Source organism: Hyla sarda, chromosome 6, assembly GCF_029499605.1.
Source record: "Hyla sarda isolate aHylSar1 chromosome 6, aHylSar1.hap1, whole genome shotgun sequence".
NCBI lineage: Eukaryota > Metazoa > Chordata > Amphibia > Anura > Hylidae > Hyla > Hyla sarda.
Window position 1 is genome coordinate 248,751,200 of NC_079194.1, and position 15,422 is coordinate 248,766,621.

Below are 15,422 nucleotides of genomic sequence, written 5' to 3' on the forward strand. Positions count from 1 at the left end.
GTGATTTTATTAAGACCGCGGTAGTCAATGCAAGGACGTAGGGAGCCATCTTTTTTGGACACAAAGAAAAATCCAGCTCCAGCAGGAGAGGAGGATTTACGGATAAAGCCCTTTTTTAAATTTTCCTGGACATACTCAGACATGGCAAGAGTCTCTGGGGCAGAGAGAGGATAAATTCTGCCCCGGGGTGGAGTAGTACCCGGGAGGAGGTCGATAGGGCAATCATAAGGCCTGTGAGGAGGTAGAGTCTCAGCTTGTTTTTTGCAGAAAACATCCGCGAAGTCCATATAGGCCTTAGGGAGACCGGTTACTGAGGGAACCACAGAGTCACGGCAAGGGTTACTGGGAACCGGTCTTAGACAGTCCTTGGAACAAGAGGGCCCCCAACTCTTGATCTCCCCAGTGGACCAATCCAGGGTTGGGGAATGAAGTTGAAGCCAGGGAAGTCCAAGGAGAATTTCCGAGGTGCAATTGGGGAGGACCAAAAGTTCAATCCTCTCGTGATGAGATCCGATGCTCATTAGAAGGGGCTCCGTGCGGAAGCGTATGGTACAGTCCAATCTTTCATTGTTTACACAATTGATGTAAAGGGGTCTGGCGAGACTGGTCACTGGGATGTTGAACCTGTTGACGAGAGAGGCCAAAATAAAATTTCCCGCAGATCCAGAGTCCAAGAAGGCCACGGTAGAGAAGGAGAAGGCAGAGGCAGACATCCGCACAGGCACAGTAAGACGTGGAGAAGCAGAGTAGACATCAAGGACTGTCTCTCCTTTGTGCGGAGTCAGCGGACGTCTTTCCAGGCGGGGAGGACGGATAGGACAATCCCTCAGGAAGTGTTCGGTACTAGCACAGTACAGGCAGAGGTTCTCCATGCGGCGTCGTGTCCTCTCTTGAGGTGTCAGGCGAGACCGGTCGACCTGCATAGCCTCCACGGCGGGAGGCACAGGAACAGATTGCAGGGGACCAGAGGAGAGAGGAGCCGAGGAGAAGAAACGCCTCGTGCGAACAGAGTCCATATCTTGGCGGAGCTCCTGACGCCTTTCGGAAAAACGCATGTCAATGCGAGTGGCTAGGTGAATAAGTTCATGTAGATTAGCAGGAATTTCTCGTGCGGCCAGAACATCTTTAATGTTGCTGGATAGGCCTTTTTTAAAGGTCGCGCAGAGGGCCTCATTATTCCAGGACAATTCTGAAGCAAGAGTACGGAATTGTACGGCATACTCGCCAACGGAAGAATTACCCTGGACCAGGTTCAACAGGGCAGTCTCAGCAGAAGAGGCTCGGGCAGGTTCCTCAAAGACACTTCGGACTTCCGAGAAGAAGGAGTGTACAGAGGCAGTGACAGGATCATTGCGGTCCCAGAGCGGTGTGGCCCATGACAGGGCTTTTCCGGACAGAAGGCTGACTACGAAAGCCACCTTAGACCTTTCAGTGGGAAACAGGTCCGACATCATCTCCAGATGCAGGGAACATTGGGAAAGAAAGCCACGGCAAAACTTAGAGTCCCCATCAAATTTATCCGGCAAGGATAGGCGTAGCCCAGGAGCGGCCACTCGCTGCGGAGGAGGTGCAGGAGCTGGCGGAGGAGATGACTGCTGAAGCTGTGGTAGTAACTGTTGTAGCATAACGGTCAGTTGAGACAGCTGTTGGCCTTGTTGCGCTATCTGTTGTGACTGCTGGGCGACCACCGTGGTGAGGTCAGCGACAACTGGCAGAGGAACTTCAGCGGGATCCATGGCCGGATCTACTGTCACGATGCCGGCTGGCAGGTAGTGGATCCTCTGTGCCAGAGAGGGATTGGCGTGGACCGTGCTAGTGGATCGGTTCTAAGTCACTACTGGTTTTCACCAGAGCCCGCCGCAAAGCGGGATGGTCTTGCTGCGGCGGTAGTGACCAGGTCGTATCCACTAGCAACGGCTCAACCTCTCTGGCTGCTGAAGATAGGCGCGGTACAAGGGAGTAGACAGAAGCAAGGTCGGACGTAGCAGAAGGTCGGGGCAGGCAGCAAGGATCGTAGTCAGGGGCAACGGCAGGAGGTCTGGAACACAGGCTAGGAACATACAAGGAACGCTTTCACTGGCACAATGGCAACAAGATCCGGCAGGGAAGTGCAGGGGAAGTGAGGTGATATAGGGAAGTGCACAGGTGAAGACACTAATTGGAATCACTGCGCCAATCAGCGGCGCAGTGGCCCTTTAAATCGCAAAGACCCGGCGCGCGCGCGCCCTAGGGAGCGGGGCCGCGCGCGCCGGGACAGGACCGAGGGAGAGCGAGTCAGGTACGGGAGCCGGGGTGCGCATCGCGAGCGGGCGCTACCCGCATCGTGAATCGCATCCCGGCTGGCAGCAGAATCGCAGCGCCCCGGGTCAGTGGATCTGACCGGAGCGCTGCAGCGGAGAGAGTGTAGCGAGCGCTCCGGGGAGGAGCGGGGACCCGGAGCGCTCGGCGTAACACTTATATACCCGCATCCCCTGGGACGCAAACATTCGCAAACATTTTCCTTGCTATTTTTGAGCGTAATTGTGTTTTTTCTATCACAAGCCCTTTTGTAAAATACATTAGGACAATCTGGCGGTATGTCGATGACATATTTATCGTGTGGACGGGATCAAAGCAAGAGTTTGATAATTTTGTTACTTACCTCAATGAAATTTACACAATGAATATGCTATTTACTTCCCATTTTGGGGACACCAGTCTGGAGTTCCTAGATGTATTGGCGAGCATCAAGGATGGTGGTATTATCACCTCCGGTTTTCCAAAACCTACATCGAGGAACTCCATACTGCATTATGCCTCTTCCCACACGGTTAACACCAAGAACAGCATCCCATTTAGTCAAATGCTACGACTAAAAAGAATCAACAACAATGAAGAAGTGTATAAAACGCAAGTAACTGAATTAGAGGAGAGACTTCGGGCCCGAGGGTACCCCAATAAAGTCCTGGTAGATGCACGCATTAGGGCACATAAAATTGACAGACAGTCTTTACTCAAGCCACGTCAAAAAAAGAATAGCGACAGGTTCACCTTTGCTTTTGCTAATACACCCATGAATGAAGCAATAACAAGAACAGTTCATAATAATTGGTACATGTTACAGCAGGATGAGGACTTGCAGGATTATACAGCAGAAATGCCCATTGGGACATACAGAAGAAGCACAACTATAGGCGAGTATATTAAAAAACAGAAGAAAAATTATGAGAGAAAAAGCGCATCTAAAACGCATTGGTTGTCTGAACACAAACTTATTGGTAACTTCGCCTGCGGTACATGCTCTTTCTGTAGCCACAACCCGGGACTCAAAGAAATCAAGCTAGGCGGATACTTAGTGAAGGTAAAACAGTTCATTATATGCAGATCAGATTTTGTGGTCTATTCAATCTTCTGAAATTGTGGTCATTTTTATGTTGGAAAAACAATTAGGCCACTTTTTCATCGCATAAGGGAACATTTTAGATCGCTGAGGACTGGCATAGGAGCCACAAAACTGATCGCACACATTAATACATATCACAGTGGATCCATTAAGTGTCTCCGGTTCGCAGCTTTAGAAAGGATAGGAATATCCGGTACAAGGGAGGATAGACATCAGAGACTATTACTTAAGGAATCAAGATGGATATCCAGACTGAATGCCACGTCTGCCTTAGGCTTAAATGATAGAATAGAAAAGAATCCTTTCTAATACGATACTAATCCTCCCCGCGTCTGGCAGTTACAGGTGGTTTGTTGTTTTTATAAGGTTTTGTTGTCACACTATTGGTGGCGTCATTTTTTTGTTGTTATGTTTCCATGGTAATGGTTTCCTCTGCTACCTTTATAACACATCTGTGATAGGAATTAATTAGGGGCCTGACGAAGCGCTGTAAGCGCGAATACGGACCGTCGCCCAATCTCTTTCTCCCCCGCATGCCTACCTGCTCTCCCCAATGTGTACCTTTGTTGCCAAGCCTATTCCCATGACTAAAGAAGCTTGATTTATTCTACAAGACCTGGTGAGTGCTCCATCTGTTTCTTCTTTTGTATGGACAAATCTTATTTATTTTACCAGCTGTATGATATGCAAAAAAATAATTTTAATGACAATGCCCATTTAAATACAGTATCTATGGAAACCTCTTTTTTCATTAGCACTTTTTTTGGACAGACTAAAAAGCTAAATGTAATGATGATTATAATTAGAGACGAGTTAATCAGGTCTAAAAGAATTGAATTTTTGGCATTTGTTTCCGGCGAATTGTGAGTATGCACAGGAGGAACAAGTACTCCTGTCAAAAGTAGCTCAGTTAACATTCGCTGGGTCAGACAATCAGCATGCATTACTGCTGCAAATATTATTGCTGGGCTCTCCATGCAGCACCACTGTATTCATTGCAGCTTGAAGCATACAGTGTATTCATTATTGCATCTTTTCTTTATGTTAAATATTTAATAAATATATACTTAATTCTAATTATTGTTTTTAATTATGTCCTCAGGTTGTGTTGGGCCTAATGGAGAGCTTAAAAAGGTGAGGAATGTTCAAACCATTTTTACCATAAAAGAACTGTTATAATTTAAAGGGACTGTGTCATCAGAAAATGACCCTCAAGTAATTATGATTAACATATTTCCAGTAGACTCTTGTGATTTTTTATTAAGTAAGGTTTGAGATGTGCTCTATCTGTGTTGTGACCGAGAACTCTACTCTGGGTGCAATCTCCACTACAACCGGGCAAAACTAGAAATATTTAAACAGGGTGACTGGTTCTCCAGGTCTAGAATATGACTGTATGTATAGATGTGGCTCAGTAGGTGGCGAATAAATAGTGAATTGTAAAATATAATTGAATTGTGCTGTGACAGAGACCTTGGATCTGCATGCAATCACCACTAAAAATAGATGTACGCTGATATAAATACGTAGAAGATAACTATGTGTGGTTCGATTATATATGGGTGGTAAGTGATTAGTGTGCAGCAGCATAGGCCATATTCAAATTCGCGATATTTTGCGAATATATGGACGAATATTCATCATATATTCACTAAATTCGCATATTCGTAATATTGGCTTTATATCTTCGCATATGCTAAAATTAGAATACACGAAAATTTGCATGTGTGAAAATTAGCATATGCGAAAATTTGCATAAGCGAAAATTCCCATATGCGAAAATTCGTACGCCAGTCTCACACAGTAGTATTAGAACCTTCTCTAGACGACACAAGCTGGAAGCAGAGAGGGATAATCACTGTGATGTGTACTGTGAAAAAAAAATAAAAAAACAATATTCGTAATTACGAATATTTAATGCTATATTCGCGAATATTCGTGAATTCGGGAATATGCGATATTCGCGAATTCACGAATATCCGATATTCGCGAATAAACTTTGCATTGCGAATATTCGCGAGCAATACTATAAGTGATATGAGAGAGAAGAGCTGAGACAAAAGGGTAAAGTAGAAGGGAAAGAAAGGATAGTAGATGTAGAGTACTTAAAGGGGTACTCCTGTGAAAAACTTTTTTTTTTTTAAATCAACTGGTGCCAGAAAGTTAAACAGATTTGTAAATTATTTTTGAATAATTCTTAATCCTTCCTGTACTTATTAGCTGCTGAATACTACAGAGGAAATTATTTTCTGTTTGAAACACAGAGCTGTCTGCTGACATCATGAGCACAGTGCTCTCTGCTGACATCTCTGTTCATTTTAGGAACTGTCCAGGGTAAAAGGAAATCCCCATAGCAAACATATGCTGCTCTGGACAGTTCATAAAATGGACAGAGATGTCAGCAGAGAGCACTGTGCTCATGATGTCAGCAGTAGTGTTGAGCGGCATAGGCCATATTCAAATTTGCGAATATTCGCGAATATATGGACGAATATTCGTCATATTCGCGAATATTCGCATATTCGTAATATTCTCGTTTTATTTTCGCATATGCGAGTATTCACGTGTGCGAAAATTTACATATGCGAAAATTTGCATATACAAAAATTAGCATAAGCGAAAATTCGCATATGCGAAAATTCGCACACCAGTCTCACACAGTAGTATTAGAGCCTTCTTACACCACATAAGCTGGAAGCAGAGAGGGGTGATCACTGTGATGTGTACTGTGAAAAAAAAAACCGAATATTCGTAATTACGAATATATATCGCTATATTCGCGAATATTCGCGAATTCGCGAATATGCGATATTCGCGAATAAATTTTGAATTGCGAATATTCGCGAGCAACACTAGTCAGCAGACAGTTCTGTGTTTCAAAAAGAAAAGAATTTCTGCTGTAGTATTCAGCAGCTAATAAGTACAGGAAGGATTAAGATGTTTTAATAGAAGTAATTTACAAATCTGTTTAACTTTCTGGCACCAGTTGATTTAAAAAACAAAAGTTTTTCACCGGAGTACCCCTGGGGTACTCCAGCCCTAAGACATCTTATCCCTTATCCAAAGGATAGGGGATAAGATGTCTTATTACAGGGGTCCCGCCGCTGGGGAACCCCACAATCTCTCATGCAGACACCCACATGTGGCAGCTGCACAATGTTCGCTCCGTGTCTGAAGGGTCACAACTAGGGGGCAGAAGTTTTGGGATGTCACGACTCCGTCCCCTCGTAACACCATATTTTTATGCTTACAATTGTATTTACCTTTTACAGCCCAATGACTCTTGGATTGTCAACTGCTCCATCTGCACCTGTATTGCAATCACATATGCTGTCCAGTGCCGACCAATACAGTGCCCACCACTTGTCCCTCCACCCTGCGATAAGATAGGCTTTATATTGGTGCAAGTTCAAGATCCAGCAAATCCTTGCTGTCAAAAGATAATATGTGGTAAGTGAATCCAAGTTTTGAGCTTCAGATAAAAATATCTGTTTTCTTCATAGCACATTTGCCACAATTGGCTACTTGTAAAGAACAAGCACATTGTTACTTCTCCAATGTAATAAACGTATAGCCATAGGTTATGAGAATCATTGGCTGAAATACGATATGTCAAAATACGACATGTGCAACATATTGTGTGAAGCCCTCTCCTGCCCCAAGAGCACATAACGCATTCCCACGGTCTATTAGGTTATATATATATGGGGATAATTTAAAGTAGTACTCTGGGAAAAGTGCTACATAGGCTATTATTTAAGAATAATAGAAGTTCTTTATGGATGCCTTGTACTTACCTGTTTTAGCTGATATGGCAGGCATGGGTTAGGCTCCATAATATATGTAAATTCATCACTGAAATGGTTCGATTATGCTGCCTTTATTTTCCATGAACCTTGTGGTGTTTGATCACTGCACCTGGTTATCTATTTAGGCTGCCTGTGCTAGAGTTCGCCCAGGTTAACCAGTTAGACTTATGAGTGGGTTGAGGGCAGTTTTGATGCATTTTCTTATTCACAGTTAGTTTTTTAGAGAAATAATCACAAAAGTGATATGACTTAGAATTACATTTGAGGTGTTTTATGAAATTTGTTAGGTTACGTTCACAAATTAATTTGTACTGCATTTTTAACATATTTCTGTTATGGTTTTTCAAAATGCTGACAAAAAAAAAAAATTACAGTGATTTGCACAACTGTGGTAAAATATCTTGCTTTTTTGGGAAAATGCCCATTTAAAAAAAAACTTTATCGATGAGAAAAAAAAAACAGGGCAGATTTGAGAGCAGGGTAAGAAGTTTAAAATCCCCATAAAGCCCTGGTCACAGATTATTTCCTGATAGGCTCAGACTGGTTCACAAGGAACAGATAATATCTTCCCGGGGGGCCCATTAACAAGCCCCATTCTAGTTCTACTTGCCCAGAGCAACCAATCAGATAGCTTCTTTCATTTTTCAGAGGCCTTCTTAAAAAATGTAAGAAGTAAGCTGACTGGTTTTCTCTGCATAGGTTTTGATAACTCTCCCCACAGTCCCTTACAGTGTGTGATGACCCACAGTGATGGCGGGACCACGGGGTGTAGCGGTGTAGGTGGATGGGGCCAGATGTTATTAACCCCAGGGGCAAGGTGTTGTTAACCCCTAATGTTCGTGACACCAGAGTAGTTTTGGGTATCGGGAACCACCTGAACAGTATCTCCGCTATCCCAATAGTTAGGCAGTGAAAATGAGAGTCCACAACCAAGTTATGGCTTAACGGAGGCTTTACTGAGTTAAGACAGGTGTTATTATCTTCACAGCTAGGCCAGAATCGACCAGTAACACGGTAAGGACCATGCAGCTTGCTGGGATTTGTAGTTATTGTAATAGACTTTAGTTCAGCCACGCACACTAGAATAGACTTGATCAGTGTCTTGACATTAGTACAGGCAGCAGACATAGATGAGATGACTTACTGACAATGTGGCTGGTGTGCAGGCTTTGTGGCCTCCAGGTGTCCTGGACACAGGATCTGTGATGTCTGTGATTTGCTGTCATCAGCACAAAGAGAGAATTGTAATGGCCGCCCCTTATATAGAGGGGGGCTGAGCCAAAGCCCATTGGTCAAGCTGCGGGTCATGTGTCAACCTGATGCCCTCTGGGTAACACCATGCGATAACATAACATGTGACATTTCACAGGTCCTTTATACTGTCTATACATTAATACACTGACTACAATCCTATGACAATAAATAACACTATAGTAACAGCAGGGGAGACACTGCAGGAGAGCCCCCAGGTCACTGAGGGACTCAACCTGACAGGGCCTAAGTGTAGTGCAGGACCATGTCCTGTACTGGGACATTTCAAGTGTCTCTGTGGCTGACTGGCTGTGCAAGTGGAAAGATGACAAGGTGCAAAATCACAGAAATGCCAAATGCATTCTTCTTATCGTACCAGCCTGTAGCTTCTTACTGCAGTCATCTTTTTCACCTACAATGCATTATATGGTAAAATGAAGGATGCCATTAAAAAGTGCAACTGGTCCTGCAAATATGGTTAATCACATACCACACCTTGACAACAGTACAACAAGGGCCTCATAAACTAATCCGAGTATGACAACGTTGTTAACAATTACAATTCAGGCAAACATTTTGCTGCTTTCTAGCAGCTTTGATCAGGATAAAAAATGATTTAACCTCTTCAGGACACAGGGCATATGGATACGCCCTGCATTCAGAGTCCTTAAGGAGCGAGGGCGTATCCATACGCCCGTGGGAAATCCGGTCCCCACTGCTAGCCGGTTGGGGACCGGAGCCGGATGCATGCTGAAATCATTCAGCAGGCACCCCGGTACATCGCCCAGGGGGGTCCTGACCCCCCCCCCCCCATGTCGGCGATCGGAGAAAATCGCATGTGAATTCAGACATGCGATATTCTCCAATTCCGGGCTGATCGGGTCTCTGGTGACCCGATCACCCGGAAAATAGGGCTGTTCGGAGCTGTCAGCAACAGCCCCGATCAGCCTAAGGGATAGGAGTGAGGTCGCAGAGCTGCGATCTCCTCCTATCCCCTGCCATTAGTCAGAATGGAGTCCTGACCAATGGCAGCGCAGAACAGGAGGTCGCCATGGTAACACCCCGTTCTGCCCGCCCCTGGATGTCGAGGGGATCTGGGAAGATGATGGAGGCCGCATCTGCAGGAGAAGATGCCTGGGGACCTGGGATCTTCGCAGGAGCCTGCTGTATCCTTGCTCAGGTAGGGAATCGACGGTGGGGGGGGGGGGGGGGGGGGGAATTGAAAGTGAAAGCAAAACGATCTTTACTGTGGCAACCACTAGGAAGGCCAAACTGCAACTCCCAGCATGCCCAGAGAGCCAAAGGCTGTCTGGGCTTGCTGGGAGTTGTAGTTTTGCAACATCTGGAGGGTCACAGTTTGGAGACCACTGTTACAGTGGTGCCCAAACGGTAGCCCTCCAGATTTGCCAAACTACAACTCTCAGCATGCCTCGACTGCCCAGGCATGCTGAGAGTTGTAGTTCTGTAACATCTGTCCCTTCAGATTTAGCAATTTTCATGACATTTTTGAAAATTTCTGCTCTACTTTGAATCCCTCTGATTTTTTCAAAAAGCAAAAATATGTCCATTTTATGATGCCAACATAAAGTGCACATATTGTATTTGTGAAGAAAAATAAAATTTATCGTAAATATCCATTTTCCTTACAAGTAGAGAGCTTCAAAGTTTTCATGAAATTTTCATGAAATTTTGGGATTTTTCACCAAAAAAGGATGCAAATAACACCGAAAATTTACCACCAAAATAAAGTAGAATATGTCACGAAAAAACTATCTCAGGATCAGAATATTCGGTAAAAGCGTTTTCGCGTTATTAATTCATAAAGTGACGGTGGTCAGAATTGCAAAAAAGGGCTCAGTCCTTAAGGTGAAAAAGGGCTGCGTCCTTAAGAGGTTAAAGGATTGCTCCGCTCTCCAGCGTCCGGAACATTGAGTTCCTGAACGCTGTGTGCTGGCTTCCGTGTTCACGCCCACCCCCTCGTGACGTCACGCCCCCTCAATGCAAGTCTATGGGAGGGCCGTCGCGCCCCCTTCCCATAGACTTTCATTGAGGGGGCAAGCCGTGACGTCACGAGGGGGTGGGCATGAATACAGAATCCCGCACACAGCATTTAGGAACTCAATGTTCCGGACGCTGGGGAGCGGAGTAACGCTTTAAATTACAGTCAGCAACAGTCGGATAGGCGTCGCTATGCCTATACTCTGTATGTCAGCGCTGGGACCGCTGTGTGATTGACACACAGGTCCCAGTGCATAGGTCCCTTATTATTCTTACGTGCAGGCGGCGAGTTTACAACTTTAGAAGAAAAAACAGTCTTCTTACAGTGCGCACCTCCGATGCGCTGCGGGCAGCAAGTTTTTAGAGCAAGCGCTTGCTCCCGAGGGTCCCAGTGCAGGATGTTATGCTAGAGGCAGAGTGAGTGAGCTCTCTGCCTCTAGCATTACACCAAGCACTGCGGGCATTAGGAGCGATTGCTTGCTCTTAAAACTTGCGGCCCGCAGCACATCGCAGGTGTGCACTGTAAGAAGACTGTTTCTTCTTTTTTCTTCTAACGTTGAAAACTCGCCACCTGCAAATAAGGATAATAAGGGGCCCATGCGCTGGGACCTGTGTGTCAATCACACAGAGGTCCCAGCGCTGACTTAAGAGGGATAAGCATGGCGGCCCCGGGGCATAGCCACGCCTATCCGACTGTTGCTGACCGTAATAGAAAGCATTTTATAGCCTGATCAAAGCTATGATCAAAGTATGCCTGCGTTGTAATTGTTAACAACTTTGTCATCCTGGGATTAGTTTATAGGGGTACAAATTTGTGACAGTTGCGCTTTAAAGCACCATAACTTACTGTTATGTCATGGTGATTGCTAGGCTATGCCACTGGTTGGCCCTGGGCACAACAGGCTTACACTATTTACAGTGCAATGTCATGCTATGCAGTGGCAGCAGAAGAGTGCAGTGTTGCTGACCACCTTGCTGGAGGAGATGGCACAGCAAGAACAGCACACATGAAGGAGATGTTTGATGGTAACAAGAACATATATACAAATAAAAAAGTACAGAAAGTATAGTATTCGTCAATGAGAGCAGGGCCGCCATCAGGAATTTCAGAGCCCCATAAAGTCATAGCGCCTCACCAAAAGCAATAGTCCGAAAAAGCTTTTTAATTTGGGTCATATCTCTGGCTGTTTACAGCGCAAAATATATGCAGCAGTACAGGTCAAAATATGGCCGTATTTTAGCGAGTATACCTCAATTTTTATTCAATCTTAGACAGTGAGGGTCTGGCTGCTGAGACCACACTGATCATTATAACAAAGGAACAAAAGGGTTTTCTTGGTTGTTTTTTCAGCCAAAATACTGTGTGTAAACAAAGCGAAAAGGTGAAAGTCAAGCCATTGCTATCATATACTGCGGTATTATATTTGACAGCAATGGTGTCTTGCACTATGGATCTGCAACAAGGTTGTGAATTTTAATACACCAAAACAGAAGTGCTGAACTTTTGCCTAAGAAATCTTAACTATATATACAGGCACATTTAAATATAGATTATATGCATGCATTGGTGGATTAACTACAAAAAAAAAGGACAAAAAATACCGCCACCTTGTTATCATACAGTACCCCCACACAGTGACCGAATAACGTTGCCATATACTGATACTAAAAAGAATTCTGTATTACCGAAGACCAATATTACCTCTATACAGGGGACACCCTGATCACATATTCCTACCCTTCAATGACCATATAATGTCGTCATACAGTTACTTTATATCAAACATTATATACAAACCAACATTATTCCCATACAGTGACCATACAGTGCAGTTACATCCAAGTGACATACAGGTGATGTCTTCGTTCACTTTTTTTTTTCCGGCCTAGATGGCGACTTCTTCCAGCTGTGACTTGTTTCCGCAGAATCTGCCAGACAAGCATTTTAGGCTCTTCACTTAGAGGGGTTCTCCGGTGAAAACCTTTTTTCTTTTAACCCCTTAACGACGCAGGACGTATATTTGCGTCCTGCGCCGGCTCCCGCGATATGAAGCGGGATCGCGCCGCGACCCCGCATCATATCGCGTCGGTCCCGGCGCTCATCAACGGCCGGGACCCGCGGCTAATACCAAACATCGCCGATCGCAGCGATGTGCGGTATTAACCCTTTAGAAGCGGCGGTCAAAGCTGACCGCAGCTTCTAAAGTGAAAGTGACCCGGCTGCTCAGTCGGGCTGTTCGGGACCGCCGCGGTGAAATCGCGGCGTCCCGAACAGCTTGCAGGACACCGGGAGGGCCCTTACCTGCCTCCTCGGTTTCCGATCAGCGAATGACTGCTCCGTGCCTGAGATCCAGGCAGGAGCAGTCAACGCCGAGAACACTGATCACAGGCGTGTTAATACACGCCTGTGATCAGGATGAGAGATCAGTGTGTGCAGTGTTATAGGTCCCTATGGGACCTATAACACTGCAAAAAAAAAGTAAAAAAAAAGTGTTAATAAAGGTCATTTAACCCCTTCCCTAATAAAAGTTTGAATCACCCCCCTTTTCCCATAAAAAAAAATAAAGCAGTGTAAAGCAGTGCGTGAATGTCTGAACTATAAAAATATATAATTAATTAAATCGCACGGTCAATGACGTGCGCGCAAAAAAATTCCAAAGTCAAAAAAAGCGCATTTTTGGTCACTTTTTATACCATTAAAAAATTTATAAAAAGTGATCAAAAAGTCCAATCTAAACAAAAAGTCATACCGATAAAAACTTCAGATCACGGCGCAAAAAGTGAGTCCTCATACCGCCCTGTACGTGGAAAAATAAAAAAGTTATAGGGGTCAGAAGATGACATTTTTAAACGTATAAATTTTCCTGCATGTAGTTATGATTTTTTCCAGAAGTACGACAAAATCAAACCTATATAAGTAGGGTATCATTTTAACCGTATGGACCTACAGAATAATGATAAGGTATAATTTTTACCGAAATATGCACTGCGTAGAAACGTAAGCCCCCAAAAGTTACAAAATGGCGTTTTTTCTTCGATTTTGTCGCACAATGATTTTTTTTTCCATTTCGCCGTGCTTTTTTGGGTAAAATGACTAATGTCACTGCAAAGTAGAATTGGCTACGCAAAAAAGGAGCCATAATATGGATTTTTAGGTTGAAAAATTGAAAGGGTTATGATTTTTAAAAGGTAAGGAGGAAAAAACGAAAGTGCAAAAACTGAAAAACCCTGAGTCCTTAAGGGGTTAAATCAACTGGTGCCAGAAAGTTAAACATATTTGTAAATTACTTCTATTAAAAAATCTTAATCCTTCCAGTACTTATTAGCTGCTGAATGCTACAGAGGAAATTCCTTTCTTTTTGGAACACTGATGACATCACGAGCACAGTGCTCTCTGCTGACATCTCTGTCCATTTTAGCAACCGTGCATAGCAGATGTATGCTAAGGGCAGCATGGTGGCTCAGTGGTTAGCACTGCTGCCTTGCAGTGCTGGGGCCTTGGGTTCAAATCCCACTAAGGACAACAATAAATAAAGAGTTGTTATTATTATAATGACGTCAGCAAAGAGCACTGTGCTCGTGATGTCATCAGAGAGAATTCCAAAAAGAAAAGTATTTCCTCTGTAGTATTCAGCAGCTAATAAGTACAGGAAGGATTAAAATGTTTTAATAGAAGTAATTTACAAATCTGTTGAACTTTCTGGTACCAGTTGATTTAAAAGGAAAAAGGTTTTCATCGGAGTACCCCTTTAATGCTACACCTATACAAACTTTCTATAGCAGTATTGCCACACACAATAATAGTGCTTCTTTAAAAGTGTGCCCCACACTGTAGTGTCCCCATACAGTAGATTGCCCCCAATAGTGGCCACACACTGATATCTGCCCCAATATTGCCCCCCACACAGTAGTTTTCCTCATAATAGTGCTCTGACACAGTAGTAGTTAGATCCCATTATAGTGCTCCTTACAGTTCAAAATAGGGATTAGAGATGAGCAAATCAAAGCTGACGAACCCAAATTCATTACGAATTTCCTGAAATATTCGATTCGCAACAAATGCGAATATCGCCGCGATTCTATTGTGCGAATTGCTTCATTAAATTCCATTTTTCAGCGTTCCAGGCTATTGGAGACTTAAAAAGGCGGGTTCCGTGTGAATACATGGGGCAGGGGATTATGGGAGGGCGGGAAAGTACAGCGGGAAGGGAGATAGGCGGGATGACCCTGAAACACATGCGAGATGCAGCCTATCAGCATTCATTGACCCCTGTGATGTCACAGCCCTATATAATCGGCAGCCATCTTGCTGCTGCTCATTTCATCCATGCACTCAGAGAGAGAGCACAGACTGCGTGTGTGTGAATTGCTTATACCACAGCGTACCACTGGCAACTGCTAGTCACATCAGCATTGTGGACAGACAGAAGTGCAGTGCTTTGGTGTTCTCACTGAGAAGGATCTTACGATATATAAGCCTCCTCTTCACGTTATTGAGCATTTCATTAGAGAGGAGCAGATAGCTTTTCGTTGCCTCATACATATCAACAAGCTGCCTGAACTTTATGAACCATCTCATCACCTTATTTTTCAGCGCAATTCTGTGCTTTTTTTGCTCCACAAATCATCTGCTGCTTAGAATTGTGTGTAGACTGTATAAAAACCAGTGCACACCATTCCTAAAACTCTGTGACACAGAGCAATTTAGAGTTTAATCCCTGTTTTGTTTTTTGTTTTTGTGGTGCTGCACTGTTGTGTCCTGCTGCTGTTCACAAATAAGTTTTTTCAGCGGACGGTAGTGCATTTGTCTGCCCTCATACATGCATACCACATACCTACATCCAAGCAGTCTACTATTTTGTATCTGTAACAAGTCTAGATACAGGGAAAGTCCTGGCAAAAGTAATCACCTGCTGGTGTTTTACAAAAATACAGATTTTTTGTGCGTATTGTTGCACATTTTTCTGCCCTCATCAGTGCAA

At 44.1% G+C, this 15,422-nt stretch overlaps 1 protein-coding gene across 6 annotated transcripts in view; it reads left to right on the top strand.

Annotated features, from left to right (window-relative positions):
• LOC130276901 (mucin-5AC-like) overlaps positions 1-15,422 on the top strand; it is a 442,145-nt gene that overhangs the window by 356,356 nt on the left and 70,367 nt on the right. For all 6 annotated transcript variants that reach the window (XM_056526890.1, XM_056526891.1, XM_056526895.1 and 3 more), the window contains 2 exons: positions 4,485-4,516; positions 6,655-6,832. In XM_056526890.1, coding sequence (XP_056382865.1) covers positions 4,485-4,516; positions 6,655-6,832 — 210 coding nt within the window. The remainder of the gene's footprint in view (positions 1-4,484; positions 4,517-6,654; positions 6,833-15,422) is intronic.